General features: G+C 33.8%; 1 protein-coding gene across 2 annotated transcripts in view; it reads left to right on the forward strand.

The window, feature by feature from the left end:
- The window catches only part of LOC149797267 (epithelial cell-transforming sequence 2 oncogene-like), a 110,845-nt gene extending 97,186 nt beyond the window's left edge, over window positions 1-13,659 (forward strand). The window contains exons 25-26 of one of the 2 annotated variants that reach the window (XR_016421790.1): window positions 412-11,722; window positions 12,079-13,659. Coding sequence is in view for 1 of the 2 variants with exons in the window: in XM_089961976.1 (XP_089818102.1) it covers window positions 412-542 (131 nt within the window). In the remaining variant the exon portion in view is untranslated. Of the gene's footprint in view, window positions 1-411 lie in introns of both variants that reach the window. The other variant, XM_089961976.1, reaches the window with a different exon arrangement.
- Window positions 13,660-14,075: the final 416 nt, after the last annotated feature.

Below are 14,075 nucleotides of genomic sequence, written 5' to 3' on the forward strand. Positions count from 1 at the left end.
CAGATGATGTCATAACATCATGTAAAGTGAAGAATGTATTTCATATCAGTTCACAACTCTGTTCTGTGGTTTGATTCTATAAAATCATTATTTTTCATCAAATAGACTGATATATTTGTGTTAATTTTACATTATATTTATGAAACCTTTAAAATATTTTCAATATTTTGCTTCACAGGGCTTGTATAAGATAGATAATATTTGACTCATTTCATAAATTTCATTTTAAAATGAGCACCCTTGTAAAATCTTTTATATTGCCCTGTTTCAGCTGATTCTCAAATACTATAATTATAAATATTAATGTATGTTATATTGGTATGCACAAACTTAATCGCTCAGTTTTCATGCAGGTTTCTTTTGCCTGATGTAATCATGATTGATTATGTTTTTCTTTGTTGTGTCCTGCAGATCTTCCTCATGGTTTCCGGATAGAGTGTGCAAGGCAGGATTGGTACTGTGCTGCAGAGACAGAGGAAGACAAGTTCAACTGGATTCGTCAGCTGGAACAGTCCATTAGAGCTGCTCTGCGCTGGAGATAAATTTGGTGCCACATCGACAAACTCTGTATTTGCTAAAATTCAAATTCATGTTCTTATAGAACTAGTCCAGTTTACGCTGGTTTCATGGATTTTATTGATCCTTTGAGCTGGTTGTATTATTAGAATTACACTTGCTATGTGATTTATTTATTTGGTAAATGATCACATAAGATTAATGGTCACACTTGTTGGCAGTTAAGTTCAGATATTTTCCAAAACAATTAGAACCATCATACTCCGACTTTGGGTTCAGATGTTCTGCTTGTGCCTGTTGATAATCTTGTAACAAAGCAATAATTAGTATATCTTGGGGATTAATTTCTCTGTTAAATGCATTTTGAGCAACAGCTCTGTCGAAGTAATCTGAATTGCACAAATTTGACAAGCATAGCATTTTTGCAGGTAACTATGGAAACACCAGATGACAATTATATTAATGTGTATAGAATATTAAATAACAGTCACTTGGCCATTTCACGAGCTGTAAAATTTTATGTCAGAAATATGCTGAACATGCAAACATTTTAATGACACTCAAATATGTAGTTTTAGCCTTTAATTGCAGTGAATATGAAGTTAAACATTTTTAAATAAAGCCCTAAAGTTGTTTTATTACATGAATTATTAAATTACAAATCACAAATTACAAATTTTAATTTGGTTTCAACAAAGTGCAGGTGCTGTGTCAACTGCATGATGTAAAAAGAAGTCATGGTTTCATGTCAAAGTCACTGTTTGCACAAGAATGTAGTATGGTCAAGTATCACAGATGACGTACTGTCATGTTATCAAATGAAAGTGCATTGCTTACTTACATCATGTAATAATATGTTTCACACTGTTTGTAAGAAGCCCTGCTAGAATAGGGTGAGGGCATGCTTTTGAGTTATACTGGTAGGTGATAAATGTGTTCTTGCCTGAAAATATTAATTATAATTTACATAAGTTATGCCAGGAAGAACTGCATATGGAATGGTTGTTTAATTTTAGTTTGGAACTTTTGCATTTTTAGAAGCATTTCACTGCTCCCCCAACCTGATTGAGAGAACATTCTATCCTGCTTACATCTTTTTCTTAGCTGATTTGCATGTTTGATTTTTTTTTTTACACAAAGGTTGTGTACTTTTCCTTTACCCCTGCTTTGTGTGTAAATATATTTTATGATTCATTTTAAAACTCATTAGAGTGAGTTTCAAATAAATTGATGATTTTTATATTTATCTATGCAGATTTATAGATTTTATTTTTTTAATGATAGTATTGCATGGAATTATCATATTGTTAACTATATTAGTAGATTATATATTATATATTCCTTTGCAATATATCCCTTTTTTTCTTGATTCTTTGTATCTTATTTCCATGTTTAGAGTGAGTCATTATTGGGTAATGTAAATTTTTTAAATGAATTTTTGTTTATCAGTTATTTAGCAGTGTAACTTTTAACTTTTGGGATGGCTGCTGCTAGTGTCATTACACATCTATATTAAGGACTGCTTGGTGTTTTGCAGCATCCCGTGTAGCTTTTATAGTAGTGGAAAGAGAAAAGCCCATATTAGACATACCTCCATAAGGAAGATGTGGAATATATAGATGACACATCTCTGGACATTTTAGTCATGGAGAATAATTGAGTGACCTTCACATAAACAGTTTAATTTACTATGCATAAACTTAGCTATCTGGACACCTAAAACAAAATGGCTGAAGTGAATCTCCTGTACCTATGTTTAGATGTTTCATTTTCTGGACAGTGTAAAAGCAACAGAATGACTAAAATTTGCAAGTTTGGTAAAATGTTAAAAACAATCAAAATAATAACACTATATATATATATACAAAGATGGCATTTACACACTGACAGAAAAGCATTTAAATCCTTCATTACTATTTTAATATCAAGTATAGTTTGTCCTGCCAGTTAGCAAATGTTTTTAATGAGTTTTTATCATTTGCTGCATTGTTTTGTTTCTTAGAAATGACAGATTACTCTGTCTTCTGTAAACATTTTGGTGATATTGATAACTCCAACTACTTGTTGAAATTTCATGTACACTTGTAGCATATTTGAATGCGTCTTTTGCAGTGTTTCGTGATTTACTGAATCAGTGGTTGCAGTATGAATTAAATGTATGAAATATAAATCACATGTACTGTATATACTTGCTTATAAGTTGAGTCCATCTGCAAAATGGGTGTCTGTGCAGTTTGTTGGGAGTAATCAGTAGAACAAATAACATAAACTCTGATCTTCCAGTGCTTTATGTAATGACAGATTATGGTCAGTGTTGTTTGCAGTTGGATTTGACTTACAAACAAGTATATATGGTAATTTTTTAAATGTCTATTCCTATGTCTTAAAATGAATTAGTCCAAAAGTACCAGAACATTATGGTTTAATTAGAGGTAATTAAAAAAAGTTACATGGTGATAATGTACACGATTTCACCACAGTCTCTATTCCTGGAGAATCCAGGTTTTGTTAAATACTAGACATTCTTTCTCAGATTATATTTTCTTCAAAGATATTGAAATGAATTGAGTCAGAAGTGACAAGATGAACTGCTTTTTACCTTGCTCCAGGAAAGCAATAGTAGTAGAAAAGAACTAAAATTCTTAATCTTATTAACATGAATATATTTATAATATTTCATCCAATTATTTCTAAGATACATTTTATAAGACACAACTTGAAAACCTTACATTTATTATCCAGGCTACATCCATCAAATGTAAACTTTCTTATTGGAAACAAGCAGTTGATTTTCTTCCTGTTTTCTTATAATTTTTTAAAAAGTCTTGATTATTATTAATATCCTGCATATGAAGTTTAATATGGAAATAATATCAATGCTGGACTTGCAATAAATATATGACAGCAATTTTTCAATGATCCACCTTTTTATCTTGTTTGTTATTGTTTTTTGTGCAGGATATTATTGCTATAATACCATATATGCTTGATTATCAAGTTCAGGTGCATGCTGCACAGACCCAGATCTGCCACTGCACAGTACACTGGTAGATCTGCAATTTTTTAAGAGTAACCAGTAGAACAAACAACATAGATCCCAATTTGCCTGTGCATTATGCAACAGCATATCAGAGACTATGATGTTAGCAGTTGGACTCGACTTATGAGAGTATACATGGTACATACAATAATTGCTTTTTTATTTATTATAGTTAATGACTTTGTCTTTCATCTTTTCTTGTTTATTGGCAAAGTGTTGTTTTGTTTAATTGGGAAGATTATTTGCCAAAATTTAAAAAACATGAACAATGGATCAATTGTTAATGTTTTAATGATTGTGGTAATTAACACTGATTGATTCAAACTATTACTATTCATTTTAAAGTTGTAACTACAAAACATACAAATATAAAGACATGCATTCTCCATGGTGTGTCCATCAATTTTTGCTATTTCACCATCTTCTTTAAACTACTGGGAGCTATTCCAGAAATGATGGTGTGGGAGGGTTGGACGGATGGGTTTTATTATTTATAAATATGCAAAATGGGGTCCAACATGATTTTTTATTTATGCCTGGTGGTGGTTTATGGCATATGATGCAAGTTACCAAAACTAGCATACAAGAGCAATGTGATGACCTAGTCCAAGTTTCTTCGTAATCTTGCCACTCCATTTTAGATATTTAGACAGTCATGTTGGGGTCTGGGGTTAGAACGCATTGTCTTTTGAAAAGTTGGAATTCACTGATACCATGAAGTGTTGGCATAGGAAAGTCACTTACTAGCTGCCCTAGAAAATTTAAACAACCTTACATTCAGTCATACCTAGGATAGAAGGAGGATTCATTTTCTCTAATATTTTGAGTTTAGCATTCATTTTGTGTTTAATCATCCGATAGATGAGATGAAACTATAGTGTTGATTAAATCTGACCTGGTATTTGCCATTTTCATTGCGCGTCATGTGACTGCTCAACTCTTGCAACCTGTCCATGACTTCTGAGGTTAAACAATCACATGATCCCAACAAAACTACATTTCAAGTGTTGTTATACAAAAATTCAAAAATATTAAATGGCAGGTTTGTAATAAAATAACAAAAGGACAAATAATTCACAGCATATTTTTTCCAAGTACAATGGCCAGAAACCTGTTGATATCAGAGCAGCCTGGAGAAAGCCAGATTCTGCAGACAGAGAGCATATGTCAGTGTGGTAGTCATGTGATACCAACCAAAATATTGACGTGTTCTCTGCTTGATGAGTCTAGCATTCAGTAGGTTGCTGCAATATCAGTTGGTTCTTGTTCTCAGAATAAATATTATTGAGAAGTATGTTTTCTTATCTATTTGTTTACAAACTATTTGTGACTTTCTATTAATATTTTCAATTTTTTTACAACTACTTTAGAAAGGTTTTAGTTGTTATGATGTGACTGTGGGACCTTTGATGTCATGGACATGTAGGTTGTTATGATGTGACTGTGGGACCTCTGATGTCATGGACATGTAGGTTGTTATGATGTGACTGTGGGACCTCTGATGTCATGGACATGTAGGTTGTTATGATGTGACTGTGGGATCTCTGATGTCATGGACATGTAGGTTGTTATGATGTGACTGTGGGACCTCTGATGTCATGGACATGTAGGTTGTTATTATGTGACTATGGGACCTCTGATGTCATGGACATGTAGGTTGTTATGATGTGACTGTGGGACCTCTGATGTCATGGACATGTAGGTTGTTATTATGTGACTATGGGACCTCTGATGTCATGGACATGTAGGTTGTGAAATATGAGCAGTTATGTGACTAGCTATGCAGGTTTCAGAGACAATAAATCCTCCTGTCAATCTGATGCAGGTATGGGTTGATGTAAGGTAGTTTATGTTTGCATGGCCTGCTAGCAAGCAGCTACCATATGCCAACAAGTGGCATTGCCAATAAGTAATGCATTCTGACCCTGCACCCCAACACAAATGTACAGACACCTAAAATGTGGTGGGATGGGTTGGAAGAAACTCCAACTATGACTCAAACAAATTTGTTTTCTGAGGGGAGTAAATATACACAATATAGTGCACCCTAGATCTGAAAATTTAATGAAACGAAGCCATCATAGGGATTGTCTTGTGACTTAATATGCATTCATACTAGGCTGAATTTCTGCAAATAAATATTATGCATGGCGTTGCTTTAAGAAATATATATTTCATCCAAGTTAGGGAGTAATATTAATTATATCTTATGTTGGTGGGGGGAAAATAAAAAGTACCTTACAACCAACCCCCAATAGCCTTAAACCAAACCTGCCAGAGATCATCTTATCATGAAGGGTTTTCAAGAACTTACAAATGATGCCGATCAAGCATCAGATATGGCCACTGTGGCTAAAAACAGAAACACCTTTACATGTCTTTTAATTTATCACTTGAAAGAATTTGACCAAATTTAACATCTAGGTCTTACTGTTTTGTGCCAGTTCACCAATTACTGAAAGAACAAAACCTTAAATGGGTTCTTATCAAAACTACTTAACAGAATTTAACCAAATTCAGGAAAAAGCATCCTGGCATGAATGGCTTTCCAGTTTGAACAAATGATTTGCCTTCAGATATTTCCACTGATACTAAAATATAACAATCTTTAAATGACTTCTTATCAAAAATCTTTCACAGAAAGAAGTCGCTTAAATTTGACAGAAAGCATCCTGACATGAAGGGCTTTAAAGGTTATTAAACAATGTCAGTCAACAATTAAATTATGCAAATCTGCCTTATTAAAACAGAAAAACCTTTAAAAGGCTTCTCAAAAACCACTAAATAGAATTTGACCCACATTTGAAAAACTTAAAATGATTTTTTTAAAAATAACATGGAACACAGAATTTGACAATAATAATAATGGCATTAAGTGTTTTCAATTTTCTACAACTGTTGTAGATTCACTATCACATATGGTCACCATTACTTCAAAAGTAAGAAGACCTTAGATGTCTTAATTCTGTTTAAAAACTACTCAACAGAATTGGACCAAATTTGACAAAAGCCAGTCTGGCATCAAGGGCTCTTCAGTTTTAAACAAAGGATGCTGATTTGGCAGCCATTATTGCTGCCATTGCTAAAGATTGAAAACCCTAAGCTAACTAAAAAAAAAACTCAAGAGAATTTGCCCAAGTTTGACAGAAAGCTTCTTGATATGAGGGCTTTTTTTCATTTTTTTTTTTTTTATAAAAGATGCCAGTTTGCCACCAATTGTATCTGCTGTTACTAAAAATTAGAGAAACCGTTAAATGACTTATGAGAAAGCTCTCAGCAGAATATTCCCAATTTTGACTTAAAGCATAGTTACATGAAGGGATTTAAAGTTTGTACAAAGGATGTCAGATATGGCAGACATTATGAAAAATGACAGTTTTCTTATGTGTGGTCAGTAGCATCAGAAGAAATCTCTGCAGAAAGCATCCAGTATACTGACCCAGATTTCTTTGCCAATTGCTGTTGCTTTTGACTGTTAGATAGATGACATTCACATGAACAGTCTCAGATCTACCTGGGCCTCTTGTTTTTTAAATATGTATTTAGCATGTCAGTCCTTTAAATGTCTTGTTTGACATTTTTAAAAATATATGAAATACAATTCATAGTGCTTTTCTATTCATGCATTTGCAAAAATGTACAAAATACAGTACCTAGTGCTTGTAAATTAAAGCACAGGAAACTCAGTATTTGCTCTAGTGCTAGAATTTTGCATTACTGTAATCATCTATTAGCCAAGACAGTTTAGGTTGTGGAGTTCACATGTAATATAATGTAACCCAAATATCTCAAATAAAATTTAATGCGCAATATCACTAAGTATACTGTGCATTACAAGTTAAATACAGCTCTCCCTCATTATAATGCAACTTGTTATAACATGATTCTGGATACACCACATTAATACTATATATTTGAGAGTCCTGCATTTCTTTAAAACTTTCTGGGATGGGTTTTAAAAACAGCCAATACAAGGTAATTTATATATAGTCAGCTTCTTAAAAGGGTTGAACTTTAAATTTTGTTTGTTTATCTCAATTTGAAGGGTTGAATGGTTAACTAATTGAACTATTGATTGATTGTGTTTCCTAATTATCTAAAATGTTGTCCATAATATGTTTTATGAAAGCTTGTTGAGGATTGAACTTGGACAAATGGTATATGATAGCAGTTTGGAAATTGTCAGCTGTTGTTGATAATTGCACTTCCAAAATATCACCAGTGTAATATTTGCTTCATTTTTTTATTTATATGCAATGACTTTGTTTTTCTCAATTTAATATAAATACAGATCTGGCTTAGTAATATTTGTTTAAATGGGAAGATTATATGACATAAAATCAGAAAACAATCTTAAAAACAGAAGTTGGTGTTAATCAATGATATTGGGAGAAGAAAATGAGTATTGGATGTTTTGTTATCTTATTGTATTGGTGACAAGACTGAAGTGCCCAAATGGGATCCTTAGGTATCACACCACTAATTCAAGGCTAGTCCACCAAAATCCAAAAGCAGCTCAATTATGCCAGACCTAGCAGTATTAGGTTAATAGCAAGGGCACATACTGCAAAAGTTTTTGCAGTTATAGATTGTTCTTTTATCCAGTTATATTGTTGTCTTATCTAGAGAAATGGAATGCACTTGACAAAATTTTGTTCTTTTTTATTTAATCATGTGGCGTTCCTTTGGGTATGAAGGGTTCAGTGAGTTCTCTTTTTTGGTGGGGTCACCATCTCAAAAGTCAGGATCACTATTGTGAAAAACAAACACTGCCAATATATTTCATTTCCAGACGAGAACTTAAGTTCTTGTGAATCCATGTGTCCCAGTAGTCATGATAGTCATCATTGATTGAAACTGCATCAGTATTACGTTACATGCATCTGTACCTCAGAAGTTAGTCTTATTAGCTGTACCGGTCATATAAAAGCTTATGGGATGGTCTGCTGTCTGCGATCTGTCATCTGTAAGCCATGAGTACAAACACTTGTAGGATTGCCATGAAACATTACAGATGCATTCATTTCTAGATCTAAATAAAAATGTTCTGCTTGAACATCAGTATTGCCACTACATTGGCCGTCATAAATTCTTGTTGCCATTATTCCTCCTGAATGGATGGTCAAATCAATATGGTGTTTTCACTGAAAGACATATTATATCTAGTTGGTCCCATATGAAAATGGTGCTGATCTGAAGTCCAATATGGCTGCCATAGCAGCCATCTTGAAATTCTTATCAATCCTATTTCTGAATGGACGGTCATATTGGTATGGTGTTTTCATCTTAAGACTTCTTATGATATCTAGTTGGTCCTAAATGAAAAATGGTTGTCTTGATTTCCATTATGGACACCACAGTGGCCATCTTGAAAATCTTGTTATTGTTACTCTACATGAATGGATGATCATATCAGTAAGGGGTTTTTCATTAAACATTTTTTTAATATTGTCTAGTTGGTCTTAAATAACAATTGTGCTGATCTGATATCCAATATGGCCATCACAGACGCCATTCTGAAAGCTTTGCTACTTCCCGATGGAAAGTTATATTGACAATGGGTTTTCACAGAAGACTTTATAATATCTACTTGGTCTAAAATTAAAATGGTGCCCTGCAGATGTCTAATATGGCTGCTTCAATGAACATACTAAAAATCTGGTCACTAATTCTCATGAATGGATGGCGATACTGGCATTGGTTTTCACCAAAAGTCTTCTAATAGTATCTAATTTGTCCTTGAGGAAAATGGTGCTTATCATACAGCCAGTATGGGTCCCACACCGACTTAATTTGAAAATCTATCACTCAAGAATGTCAGAGATGGTTTCAGTACTCAGCAGTTAAAATGAAGAAATGGTCATAATTTCCAAGAAATTTCTCTTCAGAAAGGAGAGCGTAACTCCCTTCAAGGGACTCTTAACCACTGGACTAGTTGTGTGAATGAGATCTTTGTACAAGTAAAAAAAGACAACAAAATGGGCATGAGAATTACTATATATCCCCAGCTTGGGGGTATAAAAAAACATCATGGTCAACAGAGCAGTTACTATTTTAGGTATATTACCAGAAATAATGTCCCCCAGACAACTATTTGCATACATAGTTCAAAATGAATGCTAGCACAATTTTGACTTTCTGATTCATTACCCTGTAAAAAGAGGAATAGGTTTCATTTCTCCTTTTAAGAAAATGCATAATTGTTGCTACTTTGTTTCCATCTGTGGTAATAATTTTCCTCACGTTTTAAAGGTGGTAGATGCCTTATCAATTAAATCACTTGGAGATGGAGATGGTTTTTACATATGCAGTAGTTGAAAGAAAATAATCTATTTGTAGTATTTTATTGTTTGTATATTTTTGTGTATTAGTCTGGCATGATTATGGATAAGGTTTATAATGTAATAATTGAATATAAAAATAAACAACGTTATTACTATTAATGTTTCATGAAAAGCCCATGTTTGATGACAAGTTCATTCTTTATTCTTTCAGAATGTTTTGGTTAATTTTGATTTAAGAACACTTGTACTGATAAGCCCACAGCTTATCCATCTTTCCAGAAATGTACGAGTTTTGTCCTTGGGCTAATTTAAGGATACTTTTGGGTATGGTGAAATAGGCAACTACTTTAATCACATGATAGAATCAAATTGTAACAACATCAGATAGACTTAAATGTAATCATCAATCATCATAAATTTCATGGGTACTTCAATTTAATGATTAGCAAACAAACAATATTTCACGGGTGCTTTAATTTGTGGCTTGGAAACAAAGAGTGTTTCATTGGTATTTTAATTTGTGGCTTGGCAACAAAGGGTGTTTCATGGGTATTTTAATCTGTGGCTTGGCAATTAAGGGTGTTGCATGGATACTTTAATCTGTGGATTTTAGAAAGAGATCCATTGAATTTATTTGATGAATATTTGCTTGTTGGGTTTGTAGCAATCACAAATGTTGTATCCCACAAAAAAATGGTAGTTAGTGAAGCATCATACTAAATACCGTATTTTTGTTGTGTATGAGGTGACACCATACTTGTTGGGAGACCTTAATTTTTAAAGTAGTTTTTTATGCACTGTATCTTCTGGGACACATCATTTTTTTTTTTTCAAGTTGTAAGTTGTGGGACACCTTTCAAATCATTTAAAAATTACACATGCACACATATGATCCATTCTTTCAGTGCATAAACATTTTTTAGCTTCCCCATGCTATGAAAAATTATCATTGGAGGCGACAAATCTCCTGAAGCAGAAACTGCAAGGACTAAAGTCAGATTTTTTAAAAATCTGCACCAGTGATGCTAATTTTCACACATCGTCGGTCCATCCAGGAATGAGAACAAAGTACACTGGAATTTCATCCATGTTCATGACAATATTGTCGGCAAAATCATTCTCTCTTCTGGCCTTCACAAATTCTTCAAATGATTTTATTTGCTCTAAATCTTCTGGCTGATGCTTGTGTTATTGAAGTACGTTCATGAAGCACTATATTGTGACACTTTAAAAATTGTTTCATTTTTTCAATTTATTTTTTAAATCACCATGAATACTGTTAAAGAGGAACCAAAGTTGGCTTCCTTATCATCCAATTTTGTCTTTGCATTTGATATCCTGTCAGTAAGTTTAAACAAGGTGTTTATTGCTTGCTGCCAGTTTTGTTGATTCACCACCTGGCTTACATTTGCTTGGCATCTGTAGTCATAATTAATACAAATGGGCAATGATGTTTGCAGGGCAAGTAGTATAAACAACAACTTGCTTTAATAATACTTTTTGTAACCCATCCTAGCAAAAAGATTGTTATTTGCATTCACAGTGAATGTATTTTCAAAGGATGATTTTTACTTGTGAGATACTGTCATATAGATAGCAGAACTGACTATATAGCTGGCAGATCTGCCTTTGTATATGCTGGCAGATCTGGGTCAATACTATTTACTCATGCTTTCAAGGAAGCAGCAAAGACCCTGATCTGGCAGCATATTACATGTGTGTAATGACAGATCTAATACTATGCTGTTTGCAGTAACAAGGTGGACTGATCTGAGGCTACACTGTTTGCAATAACAAGATAAACTCTAATGGCAGATATGATACACAGTAAAAACAAGGGAGACTGATCTGTCAGGGAATTTTGATCTGAGGCTACACTACAGTAACAAGGTAGATTTGAGGCCACTGCTTACATTAACAAAGTTGACTCATCTGTCAGGGAAATGTAATGGCAGCTCTGACACTTATGCTGTTTGCAGTAAAAAGGTGGACTCATCTGTCAGGGAATTGTGATGGCAGATCTGAGGCTACACTGTGGTAACAAGGTAGATTTGAGGCTACACTGCTTGCATTGACAAAGTTGACTCATCTGTCAGGGAAGTGTGATGGCAGATCTGAGGCTACACTGTGGTAACAAGGTACATTTGAGGCCACACTTATGACACTTATGCTGTTTGCAGTAAAAAGGTGGACTGATCTGTCAGGAAATTGTGATGGCTGATCTGAGGCTACACCGAGGTAACAAGGTAGATTTGAGGCTACACTGCTTGCATTAACAAAGTTGACTCATCTGTCAGGGAATTGTAATGGCAGTTCTGACCCTTATGCTGTTTGCAGTAAAAAGGTGGACTATCTGTCAGAAAATTGTGATAGCAGATCCATCACTAAGTTGTTTGCAGTAACAAGGTGGACTGATCTGTCAGGGAATTGTGATAATATATATGATGTACACAACTTGCATTAACAAGATGGACTGATCTGTTGGGGAATTGTGAAGGCAGATCTGATACTGTTATTTGTAGTAACAAGGTGGACTGATCTGTCAGGGAATTGTGAAGGCAGCTCAGATACTGTTATTTCTGTAGTAAGAAGATAGACTGATCTGTCAGGGAATTGTGACGGCAGATCTGACACGTCAGGGAATTGTGGCAGATCCAACACTTATTTATAGTAACAAGGTGGACTGATCTGTTAGGGAATTGTGATGGCAGGTCTGACACTGTTATTTATAGTAACAAGGTGGACTGATCTGTCAGGGTATTGTAATGGCAGATCCAATACTGTTATTTATGGTAACAAGGTGGACTGATCTGTCAGTGTATACACTTTTTATATATAGAAGATGCATATTGATTAATATTGTATATTAAATGCTTAACATCTGTATTTATACCAAGATCATTATGTCATAAGAAAATGTATTTCCTCCATAACTGAAATGTAATCTCTAGTCAACTAGTTTTTGCCAAATAAAATATTTGTGTATCACACACAATGCATTTGGTGTGGTAGATGTTTTTGTGAATTCAATGATAGTGCCTTAGAAAATTCACTGGACTCCAAATTAATCCAACAGTTTTAGCCAAGAACATCAGCATTGAGAACTATTATTCTTATTCAAAGAATTTCTAGTTCTTATTCTATTTCAAATCAGCTGTGTTTCCCTCTTTTAAGAGATTTATTATATTATTGGGCAGTTATACATTTAGAATAAAATTTAAGGGAGTCGTGGAGAATTTCAGCAAGACATGATCTATAATTTGCAAATCATCTTCTACATTGGTCAGGTAGGCTTTAAACTTTATGGAAATTTCTGTTTTTAAAATCAGTAGAGGGATACAAACAAATGGGATGGTGTGTGAACACTATAGTAATTTTTAAAGATTTAAAAAATATATCTTTCTCTATGCAATTCTGAACCAGAAGTACAATAACTGTAGACTCTAATGGATGTCAAAATGTGTTAAAGATGTTTGAGTCTAAAGCTGTATTACTACAAACCAAAGCAAACAAATTAAAATAAGACAAATTACAGTACGCAATCCAAGTTGCTTTGATATCATACTGGTGTTTTTTTTCTGTCAACTCAATTCTTCCTCAGATGTGAATTGGTGTTTAGCTAAAAGGTTCTAAGGCCTATGATAAATTTAGCATGTGGAAGAGTTCACTGCAATACTCTGGTTGTGACAGTCCAAGTTAAAGTAAGATGGGGAGAAAAATGAAGTGTTGTTAACCATTGGCTGATGATTCAAGCCTTTCATGATTTGTAAAATTACTGAGGCTGGTGGAAACTCCGAAATAAAGGAAATACTTTGAGAAGTGTTGTCAGTGTTGGTTACAACATTAAAATCAGCAAAAATGTTTTAAATTTGAATGCTTTAAGAGCTTATTTTAAAACTTTCAATTTAATTGCAGGCATATATTATTGCGATTTTATGAAACCATAGCAGACCTGCCAACTCTTATGATTTTGCCTTAAGTCTTACAAAAATTACCCTTAAAATACAGACTTACAGCATACCAGAAAAAACTACAGAAAAATGATAGCTGCCAAAAAATCTGGATAATCGGTTCATCCATGTTTGATATGGATCAGGTTTCATATTAGGATTAGCGAAATAAGTCAGGGAACCAGACTAACTTTACAGCAGCACCCTGGTTGCTTTAAACTGTACCTATTTGTTCATGCAAAGCAACTGTGGCAGGAGATATGATTGCTGTCATCATGTGAAATG

This window comes from Sinohyriopsis cumingii, chromosome 6 (assembly GCF_028554795.1).
Source record: "Sinohyriopsis cumingii isolate HCF-2022 chromosome 6, ASM2855479v2, whole genome shotgun sequence".
Classification (NCBI taxonomy): Eukaryota; Metazoa; Mollusca; class Bivalvia; order Unionida; family Unionidae; genus Sinohyriopsis; species Sinohyriopsis cumingii.